At 50.6% G+C, this 18677-nt stretch overlaps 1 protein-coding gene across 5 annotated transcripts in view; it reads left to right on the top strand.

The window, feature by feature from the left end:
• Positions 1–18677, top strand: part of Wdr37 (WD repeat domain 37) — a 184667-nt gene that overhangs the window by 142758 nt on the left and 23232 nt on the right. For 4 of the 5 annotated variants that reach the window (XM_065426244.1, XM_065426242.1, XM_070537238.1 and 1 more), the window contains one exon: positions 2541–2708. In XM_065426244.1, the coding sequence (XP_065282316.1) occupies positions 2541–2708 (168 nt within the window). Of the gene's footprint in view, positions 1–2218; positions 2295–2540; positions 2709–18677 lie in introns of those variants that run through there. The other variant, XM_065426243.1, reaches the window with a different exon arrangement.

Genomic DNA, 18677 nt, shown 5'->3' with positions numbered 1-18677 from the left:
AATTCCAGCTGCATTCACTGCACGCAACTTACGAACCCATCTGCACCATGACTTCGTCTTTTTCGTTGTCTCCCCCCTTTCCCTTAACCCCGCCCCTCGCCCTCCCCAATCTGATGTAGGTCAGGTTCGCATGTTTGCTTTGTCCTGCATGCCCTATAAAGCGGGTGCATATCGCATGGCAAATTTATCGCTTGCCCTAGTTACACAGGCGAAGCGATGTCGACGGTATTTGAGCGAAAAACCACGAAGAAACTGCAGGTGTTTTCGACGTCCCCGCACTGCAGTAGACAAAAGTCGCGTGCGCACGCATTGAAGTGCGATGTAATACTGTCGGGCTTTTTTTTCGCGATCCGATGAAATATTCACGACTAACGAGAGTGCGCAAGCCGGGTGGAGTCGCGCCTGTTTATTTTCTTACAACTCCAGGGACACCGCCCTCTTGTCCGACTCGATAAGCTACCTTCTCCCGTTGTGTTGTTTTGCATTAGAACGTTGACGTCGTATACACGCTCTCTCTCTCTCTCTCTCTCTCACACACACACACACACACACACACACACACACACACACACACACACACACACACACACACACACACACACACACACACCTGGCAACCCCTCCAAAAACTCCTAGAGAGTATTTGCGCTCTGGCTGGCTGGGCGGTGCATTATTCACACGTCGCGTTTCCTCCTCTCTGCACCACCACGCGACGTTATCGATTCTGTCCTTGTAACCCAGATGCTTAATTATTTCCGCTTATCGTGTTAAACTGCGCCCGTGCGCGCAGTCACGTCGTGTGGCACTATAATGGAGGCAGTTTTGTGCCTTCGTATCGCGTGCTGTGTGGAGAGGAGGAAGGGAGGGGAAGCGTTCTTATTGTTCAGCTGTCGTGGCGTACGTATGCCTAAGGCGGAGCTAGGGAACGCGGGCTCTTTTGGCGTGAACGCCCCTCCCCCTCTTTTATCAACGCTTGATGCGGTCCTTAATGCGCCGTTAAAAAAAAAAAGTGCCGCACACTGCCATTGGCCTTGTGAATAAGTTAACTGTCGCAGTACTCTGGGCTCTTCACTTGGCTGAAAGATACTAGAGTTGGGGAGAAAAATACCAGCCTATGCGTTTATCTTCCGCTGTTCGCGGCAGTGTATAAGTTGCAGAGGAACACAGGCCAATATCCTACGAAACGTCGTTGGGCGAAACGCAAAAACGGCACCCAGACGCGCGCATCATGACAATAGCTTTAGATTAGGGGGACGTATGGCGTTGGAGCCCCCTAGCGACTAGAGACCGTCTGTGCATGCAAATTTCCGTGTGACTGGCCGCTCGAGGCACTTTGCGTGCATTCGCGAACTTCTTTCACGCTCGGAAAAACTTGTGTAGCACATATTGAGCACCAGAAAGCTGTGTCGGGAGTGTTTCATATCGCTCTACAGTTTTCTCACTGACACTTTTCATCTGTAATATAGTTATTATAGTTATTAGAAGTTGATTAACTAACACTAATTATCTAATTAGGCGGAATGAAAAAAAATATATAGTTTGAGTATCTCCAAGCGACGGCAAACAACACAACCATTGTTCTGTACAACTACGTGGCATTTGTATACTTCTAAACTCTGGCTCAAATTAGCTGGAACAGCCTGTATATGAGCAACACGTGCGGTTTAATTACTGGCAGCTAAAATTAATGCAGTACGTGCTCGTGCCCGCCCGCTGCTCGTGTTTGGTATTTTTTATAGTAACGAGCTGCTGTCCAATGATTCACACTCGCGTACTTCGCACGTCATGGAGTGACAGTTGGCCCCGATGACGCCAAATGCAGTCGTCAGTTGATGGCAGATCATTTTCCAGGCTTCCATGCAAATTTTAAGTCGATATGCTTTTCGTAGCTGTCAGTGACATGCCTGCCCTTAAAATGACGCCGTACGTGCACGCAGTCTGTATTGTCGTTCTCGCGCCTCTTATCATTAGTAGCATGCATAACCTTAACGGTTCTGGCCTTCTTCAACTGTACTTTCGGAGTTTCAGACGTATGCTATGTGTTGTAGCCGTCTTTATATTGACGACTGGAGCCGTGTTCTCGGTAGATCGCTTTTTTGGAACACTATATCACTTCCGCGAAATTCCGCGTGACTCGGCGCAAGCGACTTCTCCGCTGCCGAGTGACGCGAAATCTCGCAAAGGTGATGTGCTATTCCCCGAAAGCGATCGACCCGAGTGTTTTACCCGGACGTCGTCAGATTCCGCGATGTTGGCGTTCCGAATAATTCAGGGCAGCCGGAAGTGGCAGTCCTGTACCTCAGTCAGTGCTAACAATGTGGCGGAATTTTACAACGTCTGTTATTAGTATGACCCGCCGAGAATACCGATTCGTGCAGATTTCCTGCCGGACAAGACGCGGGCGTCTGTGCTCCGTCCCTCCAGTGCCGACCTTCGCGCAGTTCCTGCATGCCCTTAATTCGTTTGCCGCCTCAGCAGCACTGGCGATCTGCGCGTGTTGCTCAACGTGGCTCATCGTCGTGTCTTTTTGTTGTGTGCAGTGAAGGAGAAGGTGGAGACGCTGAGCGAGCAGCTGGGCGCCTGTTCCCTGCTGCCGGCCAGCGGCGCCCATGAGTTGGCCGTCGACGCGCACGTGGCCGGGGAGCCCGCCTCCACCGCCGCCGCGGGGGCCAAGGCCACGGCCAAGGCCAAGAGGGAGTCCATGACCGGTGAGTCCCCCCCATCTCCGGCTTCCTTATCTGTATACGTCCGTCGCGCTGCCCTGCGCGTCTTCTGGCTTGATGGGTTTGCGGCTTTTCGTTGCACCACATGGGAGTCGAACGAGTTCTTTTGTGTTCCGCCAGCCAGTCAATAGCGAAGACCACATGAAATGCTCCTCCGTCGGCCGCCGCTAATCCACGCGTGCCACGACGCCGGTTGGATGGAAGGATCACGGAAGGATTAGCAGGACATGGCAGGCAAGCCCATCTTTAATAGTTCTGTGGGAGGATCGCTGCCAGCCTCGGAACATACGTGGGGTCAGGGGCTTGCCGGCGGTGCACGTACACGGGTCTCTAGTCGATCGAAAGGCCATGGCAAGAACTGACCACAAACGGCCGGGTCACAAAAGGACCACCTGGCCAGTATCTTGTAGCGGTGCTTTTTAAGTTTTCCGATGTTATAATACAGTTTTAGTTTCACGTACGTTATGGCTTTGGGCACGTAGAGCTCTTACTTTAAGCAGTGCGCCTGCGCAGAACGCAAAGGGTTTGCGTGAGTCTCGCGGACGTACGTGAGACTCAAAAGTTTGCGGGCGTTCCTTGCGCACGTAGCGAGCTCCGCGCGGTGGTCTCGCGAGATGTCGAACAAGCGAGAGCATCATTGCAAGATGGCAGCCAAACACGCCTACAAGGTAGCGCCGCGCCTTCGTTTTTCTAAAAACGATTTGGATTTGTTGCGAGACGTAAGAGAGTGCAACCCTTTCGAGGACAACATGCGGTATAGCACTTCTAGGCATTGCGAAGCTCCGATCGGCCCAAGAACACAATTTTACGTGTTTTGCGCGCCAATCCAACTCCGGACGGCTTTGATCTGTCGTGGATGTCAATGGCTACAGCACTGCTTATACCTGGCGATAGATGGCGATACATGGTCGCTTTTAGCGTGCCTCGCTTACGTGTAGCTAAAAGCGTTTCAGGTGCAGTGCGCGTGTGGTACGTAGAGCTTCCACGTTTGCGTGCGTGAAGTCTCTGCGTACCTGCAACTAAAACTGTCTATTGCCTTCTGACGCATTTCGCGTTCTCACGTTCGACGCTCCGTCCTTGGCGGAGCGTCGCCTGACCAATCACGAATGTGAAAAGCGCTGAAAGGCATTAGCATCGGAAAAGGGCATCGTTAGAAAATCGCGGCCCTGCGCCTTAATAAGGAAATAGGCCTAATTAATTTTGATTGACGTGTTTCGTTGTATCATGTTTTTCTGCTAATAATTCAACGCCGAGACAATTACCGGCGACCGCGAACCTCAGCCAATTTTCTATCTGCCAGCAGCGAAATCCGAGGTAACACGTCGAAAAAAAGACCCATTATCGGGCATGAGGTCATGCACAGTAAATGGACGTCAAGAAGTTTTAAAGGGCCCCTCACCAGACCCCATAACAAATTTTGGTTATACGCTGGAAGTTGTTACGTGTCCTCTAGGGAGCGTTCTGCCGCCGAAATTTTTCAGGTCGGCTCATTAATAGCTGAGATAGAAATATTTCAGTGCCGCGAACCCATGATTTCAGCAGGCGGGCTCCACTGCATAGCGAGACTCCCTCTCCACTCGCCCTGTCTAGCCTTCGCAAGCAAAATTCCTTCCCTGCGTTCTCCCATGCCAGACCTCCAGGATCGCGTTACACATACGTCATGGGCCCCGCCTTCACTTTCTTCTCCTCCTCGCTTTTTTTTTTTTCGGCGCTTCGCACTTTCGCCGATAGTGTCCCGCGCGAGCTGTTGTCTTTAAAGCCCCTTAAACTTCGTAAAGTAGCGACACTTTTCTCCTCCGCCTTCACTCCTTCTGGTTTCTGCTCTTTCACGCTCCCTTGGCGCAATGGCGCAGCAATGGCGCCAACATGCGCTCCTCTCCACTCCGTAGACGCTTCTCGAGCGAAAATGGCGCTGAAGCACGGCGCGAAGGCGCACGTGATGCTATTAGGCCAATAGCGACACGGCGATGGCCTTGGCCAGAGCGCGTGTGGAGGAGGCAGCATTCTTCAAAGCGTGGCGCTACTTTACGAAGGTTAAGGGGCTTTAGTTGACTCGTTCGCGCAGCGCACGATTTTGCGCGCTGTGCACAAGGAAACATAACTAGCGGTATAATTCAGTGCTACACGAATACTGAAGCAGAACAAGCGGATCGCAGAACGTGATCACGCGCTGAAACACGGCAGAAAATCGCATAGTTTCGGTACCTGCGCACGTGACCGCACGACTGTGGGAACATGCAGACGAAGCGGAAGTACATCTCTCTTGCTTCGGTGCGAACTAAAACAAAAATACACAGACATTCCGTTTGTGTGTTTTATTGTTTCTTTAAGCTTAAATTCGTCAATTCATGCAACAGATCGCACAGATAACAGATGTCTTGAATAATTCTTGAAGTCACGTGTCACCACGAGGACGTCACACTGCGGGCATGATTACGTAGGCGCAAGAGCACGATTACGTCACCGTCCGGCTTGGAGCGCGGCGGCCGCGAGTGAAGAGAGAAACGGCATTCAGATTGAAAATCCAGATCTTTCTGCGGCGTGTAGCGATGTAATACTTTGCAGACCTGATTGTTATCCCGCAATTTATGATCTGCGCTTGTCAGCTCAATACAGCCAGGCCTGGTGAGGGGCCCTTTAACATAGAGTGGTCAGCATACATTTCTGGAATCACGATCAATCTTGAGCATACCTTTGTATGGCAAAATGGACGGTGTAGGCCGATGAAGTGCGGCGAATCCACGTTACCTTTTCTGGCCTGCCGCGTGCCAGTGTGATTTCTTTATTATGGGACTGGCTCGCCGAGGCAATAAAGTGGGTCGGTCGGTCGGGGTCTCGGGTGTCAGCGTGTGCTTGTGGCGAAGCCGACGCTTGCGAAAGCATTCAAACTCGAAAAGCTGTTGACAGTTAATTCAGGACCTCTTTGGAAGCCTGAAAAAGGTAATCCCCTCATAATGATGAAGCAGTTAGGGAACAGTCTCCGTGCGAAGGGTCTGTGTGACGCCCGGAGTAGAAACGATTAAGCTCAAATTAGGCAATTTCAGTGTGGCCTAATATGTACGAGAATCGCAACAACTCCTTGTACTCCGTTCTTGCTGCTGTTGTTGGTCTCATTGCGCAGTACGTTGTGCTAAAGTTAACCCATTTGTTTCCCACGGCGTGTACCGGGCTTCATTAAGTGCCTGTTAAAGAACCTCAGGCGGTTTAAAATTATCCTTGGGGCCCTCACTTCGACTCCTCTCGTAGTCAGTGAATTGTTATTCGGGACGTTAACTCACATGAGTTTACTTTCTCACGAAGCCAACGGTGAATGCATAATGTTGCCTCTCTGGCAGCAATATTGAATGCTTACTAAGGAGTGAAAGTACCACGTATGTTGCAAGTGGTACAACCACTTCCCGCCTAGCTGTAGATAGGGAAGGCTTGGATGAGAACACGTATGTTATCACTACAGTACTGCAACAATCGGTTAAGAACCACTCTTCTGCAGGCGCGTATATGTATATGCCCTCTTAATAGCGATGCCGTCGGCGCCGCCACGTTTGATCACGAGGTGACGCGTCCATTGCTTGCCTCAGCTGCCTAAATTTCATCCGTGTTGTACAGTGTTTGCGTGGGAGTTGAGTGTGTAGACAAAGTACGAGAAACTTACTATGCCGGGAAGCTGCGCTACTCCGTTTGTCGCTGGGTAACAAGCAGTATACTCACTTTTGCCGGTATTCCCGGGCTTAAGTCCTTTCTTTGTTGGTTAGCGATACAACGCTGGCAGATAAGTTTTTTTTTTTTTTTTAATCCTCGAAGAAAGCTGCGCATAGCCACAGGCAGCCCTTATTTAGCAGCGGTATACGCGTGAACTTGGCCACACAGAGTCATCCCATTTCCTAAGATGCCAGTCACTATTTATGCAGCCAACCACTGCACATGTCTTCCCTCGACTGTTTCACGTTTTGAAGTATGACTGGAGCACAGTGCGTTAGCGAAAACACATTTGTATTTCCGACAGCTGATCGCACAGCAGGGCAGAAGCGGTAATGGTTTCGTATTCTTGCGCTTTCGCTGAGGCAACGTGTGGCGGGTCGCCAAAAAGCGCCATCTCGTTTCCTATCGAGCAAACTGCTCTGCGAAGAGGCTCTATAAATTGGGCCAAGTTTGCTAAGAGGGTGAGCGTACTGATACAAGTGGCAGTCAGGTGAGGCAATATAACTGTGTGTTTGGTGCGCCTATGTTTAGTGGCGCTTTTTTTGACGAAGAGCATACGTTTAACTTACCTTTATTACAATCGTTCGTACGATCAGGCGGCGACGAATTGTGACGGCACACGAGACAGCACGAGGCGCCGGCTCCCTGGTTTGCGCAATTGGCAGTTCACGCATACCGAGGCCAGGCAGCCATGTCAATTTCGTGGATTTTCCACCACATTTAGCGGATTTTGATGCTTGTTTAGCAGCGAAAACGTCCTTTAGAAGAATTAGAACGCCGTTTTTCTTCGACTAGATATTTTGCTGAGTTGCAAAATTATATTTGGCAGATCGCACTGGATCGTGGACGTTGGTTTAGCGACATTTTCGCGCGAAAGAAATACAAATGAAAGAGTACCCCAGCGACCAAGTTCACTGCAGATGAAACAGCGTTTCATTCTTACGTGGAATAATGGTACAGCTGACCTTCGTGACGGAGAGCGGATATCGAACGCAGTGTTCTTGCGGCCGCGCCACTCGGAATCTGCCGAATACGCTGACGAAGGCCGTATAGGAACAGAGCTAACGACGCAGTTCGGCTCCGAGAGAGTTCTTGCCTGCGAAACGGGGATCTGGCCCCTGATCTCTCGCCCGCTTTGTTCCGCACTTCGCTTCTCCGGCGTGCCTCACGCGGAAGCGAGAACGGGGGCTCTCTGTCCTGCGAACTGGGACACGACTAATTGGTGCCCTAGACTTAGTAGTATACGTATACGTGTAATACTGTGGTCGCCATTCGAGGGCTCGTCCATTGTCGAGAGGCAGTCCGTGTTTCTCGTTCGTCGCTGCGAGTCTTTCCTTTTCCTCGAGAAACGCCGCTGGCGAAGCCTTTATTTCTGGCGCTTTGGCGCATTCGTGTGCAGTCGACGTCAATACGGACCCCGGTACCTGAAAAAGCGCTACTTCTCGGCAGTTCCTGGTCGTAGCCAGTGAAAGAGTACAGCATTAGGTTGTCCGAATGTACTAGTACAAGCTGTAAATCCGAATACCAGGCTGCTTACCCGAGCTGCGAAAATATTAAGCACTTTCTTAGATACAGCAGTCCGTAAACTTTGAACGCAGACTGCACATGGCTTCGCTTGCACGACCGAAGCTTTATTTTTTACCACCGCTCGTTTTCCCACGGGTTAATTTATCCACGCGTGAAGCAGTTTAGTGCAAATGGCAATAGAGAGTCTATTTCATGCGTACACCATTTTACCCTTCACGGAGTACCGCATTACCGGAGACGCGGACGGCGGTACGCATTGGCCCCGCGATCGAACTTAGTCGCCGCCTGGCGGACATTGGCTGAACCACGCACAGCGTGGGTGGTGCGTCACGTCGTCGTATAGCTATTACGTGTTTAATGTGCGCGTACTGCGGGCATATCGTTTAGAGACTGTTCGTTCCGTCGTTGCAGCGCATTGGTAAATGTGATATGCATTTTTTTTAAGGATTCAAAGAAGCATTTGGCCTTGCGTTGTAGTCATTGCGCAGTGATGAGATCAGGGACCGCACGTGCGCGCCCTCCCTTCGTCGCAATGATTTCAATTTTTGGCCACATTGTGCATCACCCCCCCCCCCCCCGCCCACACACACACACACACACACACACACATATATACGCACACACGCACACGTACACACACACGATTTGTATGGACGCGATGTGTAGATCATTAAACATTATTTCTGATACCACAAAGCATGAACGAGGTGGCGTGAACATCACTGAGCAGTAGGGAAAAAAAAAGAATCTTCATCACTTATATTATATTCGCAGGGCACACTTGATCAAAATTCTATGAGTACCGCTAGTGGTTACGCAGCCATTCTTAGCTGTTCCCGAGGTATCTTCCTATTATGTGGATATCCGACTACGCATAAATAATTTGCCTCGCATGTGAATTTTGGCGCCTTGGTACTTTGATTAACTGCTACAAAAGGGGATCGGAAATGGAGTATTACTAGATAATCACGCGCAACATTGCATTCGCTATAGATCCAGGAAATCGTGATAACGTTGAGTTGCCAGCGGCGATTATAATGCGCTCTTTATTTAGCGTGGCGGGCCAATTTGACAGTAGGTAGCGGCCATCAGTATCTGCTTAAATAGACACCGTAATAAGTGTGGCGCAATTTAATAATTTGAACTTTTCATATCGCTCTCATGCTCGTAATGGTGCGAGGACAGCTGTGTGAGGCCACATGGCGATCCTGCCATTGCGCTGTCACTCATGGCAGCTTACCTTGTTTAACTGTACTTAGTAACTACTTTGAATTTGGCACAGAATTGGAAAAAAAAAGGGGGGGGGGTAGTTACAAGCTGTGAACTACAGTACACGTTGACTAGCTTGACTTCATTGATGACACGACATGACTTCATTGTATACGTGTATTGTTATAACCAGTGCAAGGATAGCAGAAAGTGAAGTTGATCAAAAGTTTCAAGTTAGTGTCATTCTTTCATCTAGCTGCATGCTGTCCTCTTCATCATATTTGGCTTAGTGCGGCCACGTGGAAATGCCACCTGACCTCACTGATCGCCAGTATACCCCCAACAGGTTCCAAAGCTCTTTCACGTAGGATGTTTTACGCCAACGTGCGCGTGAATAATGATTTACTGCACTGAACGTTGTTTCGTGCCTGTTACACTCGTTCATCGCCTTTTCCAATCGAGCAGCCGCACTGGTGGAACGTTACGCTAGGCCTCTTACAACTATAGTCGGGTGCAGTGTCTGTGGTGCACATCGCGCCCTTGTTAAGTGCGCCCCGCCCCGTCGTTCTTCCTGCCGTTCAAAGTTGTTTCGAAAGCAAACGGAATTTAAGGACGTGCGCTGTGCCGGTGGCCGAGCGTGTCCCCTCCGTATACGATAGCGAGTCCCAATTTTCGGTATAGGTCGCGCGCTTCATTATACCGTTATTCACCGTGGCGCCGTGCTTTCGGCCTTCTTTCGCTTCCACCTTTCTGTGTCTTGTTACCTGGGGCCCAGACGTATCTACTTCGCCGCCCAATTTCTTCTGGCCTTTGCTCCCGCGACAGCTAGAAAGTAAGTGGGCCTATTGTTTAGCTGGCACAGCAGAAAGGGTGGCCGGATAAAGTGGCGGCGAAACAAACGTGAAGCGACGTATAGCCGCGTTCGTTCGTTCGTACGTACGTACGTACGTACGTTCGTACGCGTGTGTGTGTGACCGCTGCAAACCGCGCGCTCTGCATGCAACCTTTTGCTGCAGCAGTTTCCTTCGGTCGCAGCAGCGCGCGCTCACCTGCGCGATGGTGCAACCGCGCTCTGCGTGCTTTTCGTAATGACCGCGGCCGGAAGGGGGAGCCCGTCCCCGGGCCGTCGGCCAAGTGGCTTCGATCGGAGCCGTGTCCTGCCTTATTAACCCGATCAGATACAGACGCAAGGGGGGCCGCAAGTTCCTTCCGGCGACGCGCGTGCCTCGGCGACGCTCTCGAACCGTTCCCCTTCTCCGCTTCATTTTTCACCGACCCTCTTCTATAGCCCACCGCAGCGGCATTACGGTCTTCGCGCAATGCTGCACCGCCGCTGGGCACCACGCGACCTCTTCTCACTGCCCCCCTTATCTGACCCTCCTCGTTCAGTTTTCCGTTCCCGCTAGATTCTTGCCCCATTGTCAAGAAGAGTATCATTTTCGTTTCGAAACACCCCAGTTGGCGATCTGTCCGAAAAACGGTTCGCTGGCTGGCGGCTAATATTTGGGACTGTAGTAGTAGTGACTCTGAGTGGCTGTGTATTCAGCTATATACATGTATACAAGGAATAGGAAGGACGGCAATGGCTGCTGGCCTCAGTAACTGTCTAGCTGCAGGGAAGTTACGGCGAACGAACGTTCGCTCGTATATGACTTAGTATATGACGTCTGCCTAGCCAGCGCCTCCTAGATAGCAGAGAGATGGACTCTGCTTTATAACGTCGTGCTACTTGGACCGAAATTTTTATTGCCAAGCCCCGCTTGACGAGAGCGGAGACGTCACGATCATCGCGGCTTACTCAGGATAATCCCCATTAGATTCGGTCACAGTCGGGCGAAGTGGCGCGACGTCATGCATCGAAGTGCACCGGCCTTGCGCCATCTAGGAGGCGTTGGCCAAGATTCTCCTCCCTGCTCCCGGTCGAGTGCGTGCACCCTCCCACTCCCTCCCCTTCAAAAAAAAAAAAAATCTAGCTAAGCCGCTGACAACATGCACCTCAAGCGGCAGTTGATGAGCAGGAGCACCTATACGTTACCAGCACGGTGTGCAAGTGAGACTTGCTATTACAAACCCTTTTAGTCACAAGCTTAAGTCAAAACTCTAGTTTCTTAACTGCGTATTTTTCCCCACTCCTTTTAGGCTTGGAAAGTCGATGCAACGCTAAAGGTCTTGCTTGAAGGAACCCTAAAGAAATACATAAGATGGGGTATAATAAAAAGGACTTACCCTACTAATACCAGTAAACGCCACTCTGACTTATATTATAGCTTGGTAGGTCAGAAAAGACATAAAACACGACGGACGAGCGGGGACGTCGCCTTGAAGTTTCCGCTATATAGCTGACATTGACGTCATGGAAGCAGACGGCGCCAACTCAGGCCTAGTTAATTTTGTTATTGATCGATAAGGAAAGACTTAGAGGTATTTAAAAGGTTCCAAAGAGAACTTGCGAAGCTTCGAGGACGTTTAATGTGCTACGACAGCCCGAGTACGAAAATATATACCCTGAAATCCGTGACGCCACCCTGACGTATACCCGCGCATGGGATATCGAAGCGAGAACGTTTTAGAGCGCAGTTCTTAGGCTCCCGTACCTGCGTTTCACGTCAGCGTCGGCCCTCGGCGTAGCCGAGCGAACTAACACAGCGAAGGATGAAAGAGCGAACGCGGAGCGCAGCGAGAGATGGGCGGCGATAGCGAGGAGGAAAGCGGAGGAGGAGGGTATGGTGAACGCGCCAGAAGAAAAGCTTAGTGCCGCGCAAGACGGGCTCTGCGGCGATGACCGTTACGAGATGGCGCCAGAGTAGCGCGCCGTCGTCTGTTCACCGATGGCATGCGGCGAGCGCGTTGATCGATACCACATATGGAAACAAAGCGCTGCATGAGCGGGTGTATGTCTGCAAGGGGCTGCTGTGAATCGCGCCCGCGCGACACCCACGCGCTGCCTCTCGCGATCTCCCGATTAGCGAGGCAGCCGCGTCACCTTTAGCTCCGTTTGCAGTGTGCCGCACGAGACAGATTATTGTCAGCGCCAGCCAATATATCGCGAAATGAAAACACGTATAGAGCTGCGCTCAAATTTCGCATTCGGGAGTATCATAATCGTCGGCGAACTTTTTTGAAAGGAAGTTTGCCCTTTGTTTATTCTTGCGTATTAATCTACCTCTTTCTGCAAAATTAACAAAAATGGTTTTGAAAGAATATGCCATCACTTTAAACTGACTTAGTGTCCCTTTCTTTAGTGTTCCTTTAGAAAGGTTGCGTTTGAGACGTTCGGTGAGGGAAGCCAGCCTGAGTTCTTTTCTGACCTACGCTCAGCCTTTGACTGCTATAGCGTATTGCTTTAGCAGCTCCGGTGGCGAGCAGTCAAAGCAAACGAATTTGTAACTAGTAGCCCCGTTATTGCTTGTGGCGAAAGAAGTGAAAATATTTTGTCAAGGAAAAAAAAAGAGGGAACTGGGCTCTCTTCCTCCCCATTCTCCTTGGCGCGGTTGTTGAAGGTATATGTAGCCTTCCCCAAGAAAGACGGCGCACCGATCGGGAACAAATAAACGGCCTGCGCCGCAGTGCGGGTATGGTAGTGCGGGCAATTACTGCCCAATTGCTCTTCTGCCGTCGTCGATGTATCGGCATTGCAGTTTGTCATTGTTTCCGGACTGGCGCCGGCGCCTCGGCGCGCCTTCTGCTACACGTAGCTTGTTTCGTCTGCCCGCTCGCGAGTTTGTTTGTCCTTGGGAGTTTCGGTGAAGCGGACCTTTCTCTTCCGGAGATAAACATTTTGCCGAGGGTTTATATATCGGCGCGGTCGAGTGGAAGGGAGCCAGAAAACCCGCTGTTAGTTTAACGCGCCTTGAGGAGGCGGGGCTAACGTTTTCAGTGCGCTGTGTCCTTCGTAGAGGATAAAGGTCGAGAGAACCAACACTGCAGGCGGTGCTGGTATTGGGCAAGCGGCAGGCACTGCGTTTCACCTACAACTATAGTAGTATAGTGAAGACTAGAGCACTTGTCGCTCAATCAGTAACGACAGCTGGCTCCGTGCGCCAAAGAAAGGAGGAGGGCTCGCGTATTCTGCCCTAATAACCCTTCTGTTCACTCGGCGCGGTCAGTTGCGGATGGTGGAGGAGCTCTCTCCTATTGATTTTCTTGTCGGTGAGATACTGTATAAGTGGCAGTTGTTAGTTCAAGGTCACCCGGCTCTTCATCCGCTTGTTTGTTGGTTTTCGGACGGCAGCGAGGGACAGAAGCAGCAGAGTCGCACAGATGGCGCAAATGTATCTCCGGCTTGGCCCACGGACCTCGATTGTTGCGTAAAGCGGGCAGGGCGATGTGTTTCCGAGAAGCCGGATATTGCGAACGTGGAGCGTCGGATGTGGATGTTAAATGTCCGGGCGCGTCGCTGCGTGGACACTTAGCGATGAGCCGCAATGACCTAAGGTCATCACAATATTTGCCTAGACTCATAGCTGTTGCCGTTGAACGCTTACGCGCAGCTGTTTTCTAGTGCATTTTTTTTTTGTAGTGTGCGCTGTCTCGCAGGCCAGCACCACTCCAACGTAACAAATATAGACTCGCACGAACTATAGTATACACTGTCTGAAAACCACAGTATAAGATCGTTCGCCTTGCACAAATGCAGCCGTGCCCGTTCAAACAACGCCGTAAAGCAACACGAACGCGCTTGTATTTTCTGCTGCAGCCGCGGAGCTGAACTTTTTCCGCATCTGTATTCCCGAAACATTTGGCATCTTCTTTTACGCCCTGGGCGTCTGTTAACCCTTTGTTGCATGCTGTCCACTACAGTGGACAAATTTCGGTGATTTTTGGCGGAAGTTTAGTGCTTGCGAGAAGCTCTTGTGCATATAGTGTCAACTTCAGGGAACAACAGAAGTTTTCTATAGCTGCCCTTGAAGGGGCCACGAACCACCCGGCTTCAAAAATGTCATGTTGTTCCGCTGAGCAATTCACACGCGTTTCGCCCCTTTTACTTTGTGACTCTTTTGACATTGCAGTTTAGTACATATAATTGTATACGCGGGATAAAACAAGCCTTCGGAATCAGGACCTGTCAATCTTGTGGCTGTGTGAAGCCAAGTTCTTTCTGCAGAACACGTTTCTTTTTTATGTCCACTGTAGCGGACACCACGCGTGACAGGAACAACACGGGCGGGGGAGCATTTTCTGAGCAGTGTAGTCCTCGCTCCTTTCACTTTAAATTTGCTTGTTTATGATATTTGCCTCCTATTTTCGTGTAATAACCCTTCGATCACGATTTTATCCAGCGAGCCAATTTGAAGAAACAGTCCAGTGAGTTACCAGCAGCTCCTGCCATAGCGAAATGAAGAAGGCCGCCTGTCAAATAAAGCTTAGTTGCCGCAGCGTGCGTTATAGCAACGTCAGCCATTTTTCAGCACAAATATGTAAAATGTTGTTTGGCAAGGAGACATATTGGGGGCGCAGCCGGGTAAGGGAATGGGGGCACACCGGCCACGTGCTCCCCTATCCTCCCCATCGTCACTCCCGAATTTCTGCGTATCAGGACACGTGACATAAAGGGTCGTGCAATAACACTCGCCCGCCCAGCCACCCTAACCCCTGCCAAAGGCGAACAAGTTGTTTTTGTTATTGCTGGGCAGGGAACGGCGTTCGGGCTTTTGTGGGGAATCTTCCCTTTGCGTTTATTTACCCAAGTCTGGGACTGTTAATGTTTTGTCTTCATTCCGTCCTGCGCACCCTGCAGGCTCCGAGACCGAGACACACTTATCGAAAGTTAATTGGGACCCGCGGTGGTGGTCGTGGTGGTGGAAAGCAGCGCCACCTTTTTTCGCAACAGTGCTGTGCCGAATTAAGGGCGCCTTTCTGTCGAACTGAGTGCGCGCTTAATGATAACCCCCGCCGATCAGTGGTCCTTACACGGTTTGTGCCCGTAAACGCCCATAACGGTGCGGTGAAATCGCGCCACTCCTCTTTAACCGCGTTTTTTTTCTCGCTCTCTTTTTTTGTTAACTGTTTGAGTAAGTTCATCACTGAGCGCCGGGTTTGCTCCCCATGTTAGGCCTGAATTAGGTTCGCCGCATACAATTCGCGCGAGATCCCTTTTTGCAGGATTTTGTGAAGGATGGGTCCTGACACGAAACAAGAGGGCGATTCGGTCGTAAACTGTAAAATTACACCCTTATTCTTTTTTTAGAGGTGTGAATTATTTTGCAGTTGAGTCATCGTTGTTACACTCGTTGCATCAAACTGTGGCCCTATCGGTCAGCGGGACGCTAAAGAAATAAAAAAGAAATGGGAGTTATATTAGCTATACCTTTCTTAAGTAGGAAAAAAAAGAAAAAGAAAGGGGGGGCCACTTTGACAGAGAGAGCTAAGTGGACTATCCATTTCAGCGTGCAGTGATCGGATATAGCTCGAAGCCGGTATAGGGCAAGCGCCAATCGTCACCGCCGGCTCTCAAGCTCTATATCCATTTCAGCGCGGGCTGAAATGGACAGTCCACTTAGTGGACACACATAGAATACGCCCCCCCCCCCCCCCCCCCACCTCCTCCCTAGTGCCGAAGAGGCGAAAGCGAGAATAAGGTGGCGGCGACGCTTTGATGTTCGCGCACTTTCTCGACATGACGTCATAGATTTTGAGTGCTCCAGCTCGGGCCTGTAATTACCGCGCTTTTTTTTTTTCATTGCAGCATCATAAACGCTCGAGAGACCGAACTTAGCAAGTTTCACGACTTTCACTGATTTACAACATCCCGAACGCGAGAGGATACTTTGAAATCCGTGACGTACATACTGACGTACCGGCGCGTTTTTAGAGAAAAAAAACTTTGACCTTCATTTTCTCATCCAGTAATCAACGCATTAGCCATGAAATTTAACGAAATTGGAGGTTTCAAAGAATAAGTTACCAATGTAAAATTATTAAATTATTCTCGTTGTACTCCTTTATAAATCTCTACTTCTGAGGCAAGTTAAGTTCGGCTCGCTAGAAATATTCGCGCGAGCTGATTACGTTTTCGTTTTTGTAAATTTTGCACTTGCAGTGTATAATTTACTAAATACAAATTCCTTTCTGTGGGTTTCCCGTAGCTATTACACGTACCCTGTCTTGTGTTTATAAATGAATGTTTATGTGTATATGAGTTATTTTTTCGTCGTATTGCTGTTAAGATTTTGAATTATAGCTAGCATGGATCCCAGCTAGCCTTGAGCTAGGGATTCAGATGTCCTGTACAACATGTCCTGCGTACTTTTCCTATTTTGAATAAACTTCAACATCAATTATTCGTTCATTTCCTCGGATACAATTGAAGGCGTAAAGATCGCCCGCTTGTTAGAAATCTTCCTCACCGTCGGTGCAGTGACTTGCACTAGTCGTTGAGCAAAACGAAAACAAGCTAAAAGCGGGAGACAACGTTCGGACAAGTTTATTTCAGGACAAGTCCACTTGTCGAAACCTTGGTTCTCGCTTTTATTTTGTTCTCGTTTTGCTCATCGTCTTGAATTTCCGTCTCCCGCGTTCGCCGTGTTTTTCCAGCACCAGACGTGATTTGTTTTGAGCGGTGATGATTAACAGTCGCCGTGCTGGTACATACGCCTCGTGTAGTACGACGGCTCTCGCGACCTTGAGCTGCGAGAAGCGTCGCGATTTCCATGTTGCTCGGGTGTTATGTCTGGTCCTTATCAGTTGGGCGTCGTCTGTCCGCCGCTTATGTTGATGAACGTGAAGTTATGGGGAGTTATATCCGCTGGGCTCTCTCTCCGTCTGCACTTTATCGGAGCGACACGATAAAGGAAGGAAACCACGAGGACGGTATTGGTGTACAGGGTATCATCTTTCGAACGCGTATTACGCACGAGGACAATATCTGCGCACACATATACGCATTGAATGACACAGACGTATCTTCTCTGCCATTTTGTGTGCATATCCGGTTTCTTATCGACCGATCGGTTGGGCCGCTTAACGGCGTGTCTATATTCTGTCGTCCTGTTATCGCGCGGGCCCACTCGCCGGACCAGTAAACCGGAGTTTTCTTTTTTAATCTCTCTATACCGTCGCACATTTCTCGACCTACCATTGGTCATCGTCTCGCAATTTTTTTTTGTACCCTGTGCTTTCCGTTCTATATTGAATAGGAAAATCGAACTTTCGACGGGACTCTGTTTGCTTGCCAGCGACTAAAGTCTTTATTTCTCTTCAAATGTGGGATGTAGCGCGGCGACGCTTGTCGCGAGGTTTATTGATCCACCTGGGCTGTTGTTGCCTGGCGTAGACGACAATTACTTGACAGAGTACGTGCGTGGAACGACGTCCTTGTCTGGAACTCGTAGTGTTTTTGTTTTGAGCTCTCTCGCTCTCTGTCTCTTCTGCCGTCGTTCGCTTATTTTACTGCGTCGCAACCGACCCTGCACCCCCTTCTCAACGCACGACCGGTCCAGATGGGCCATGCCCGATAGCGTGCGTGCGGTCGGTCTTCACCTACACTGCAACCAGCCACCCTTCCGCACTCCGCGTGAAGAGTAGAAAGGTGCGTGCTGGGAGGCTGGCTGCGCGTCGGATATTCGGGTATATTGAGTCGGCAAACTTCATTTCCATCGCTTCTCTCTCTCTCTCCCTCTCTCTCTCTCCTCTATTATGTTTCGCGCACTACCCTGTCCGGGGGAGCCCCATTGTCTAAGCGGCGCCCAAGGTCGCTCGCACCAGCCTCGCCTCACGCCATCGCCGGAGCGCTCCGATTCCGTGCAGTGCAAGGCAACGGAGCCTAGGGCTCGTGCCCAGCCAATCAGTAACGAGATCCGCCGCTGCACGTTAGAGAGAAAGTGAGAAGGGCTCGCTCATTTGTGCGCTACTAATCCTTCCGTGAGGTTTTCGTTCAGTCGGTGTCACCAGATCTAAGGTGGACCTGCGGAGGAGCCCTTCTTCTGGTTCTTCTTGCTGCATGGCTCACGCGCAGTGCAGCTTTCGCAGTGCAGCTTTCTCTGCACTGCGCGAAAGTTGGACAGGTAAAAGTGCGGCGTTGATTGTTCGGAGAGACGCACGTACGGGTCGCTCGGTTCGTCGCTCTCTGCAATGAGGAATCAAAGGTAGAGCGTTCTTTTGCGCGTGGGAGCCAGATCAGTTGGCAGGGGAGGGACGTGGGCGGGGAACAGAAGCCGGCTCGCAGGCATTGTTTACCGTACACCGGTGCACGGTCGATACGAGCGCCGCGAATGACCTGACCGTGACCCGCGCTGCCGTGCGCTATTCGTGCGTGCCGCGGAGTGGACCCGAGGTCTGCGCAGCGGCAGAGATAGCGCGCGCGAGAGAGAGATTAGCGCGGTGGGGCGCTTTGTTTAGAGGCTTAATTGCGCGGGCGCGATTTCATCGCTAATCCGCACGGTGTACTAGCGGCGAGAACTGCTCGCGGCGGACTATGCGCGCGAACAACGGCTTATTGCGTCTGGAGGAAACTTAAAGGTGGTCTTTCAGCATCCCAGAGGCTTTGCGGACTGCGCAATCATGTATGATGTGCTTAACGGG

The sequence above is a fragment of the Dermacentor albipictus genome, chromosome 4 (assembly GCF_038994185.2).
Source record: "Dermacentor albipictus isolate Rhodes 1998 colony chromosome 4, USDA_Dalb.pri_finalv2, whole genome shotgun sequence".
In the NCBI taxonomy this organism is placed as follows: domain Eukaryota; kingdom Metazoa; phylum Arthropoda; class Arachnida; order Ixodida; family Ixodidae; genus Dermacentor; species Dermacentor albipictus.
The sequence above is the reverse complement of the archived record's forward strand: the minus strand, read 5'-3'. Positions and strand labels throughout refer to the sequence as shown.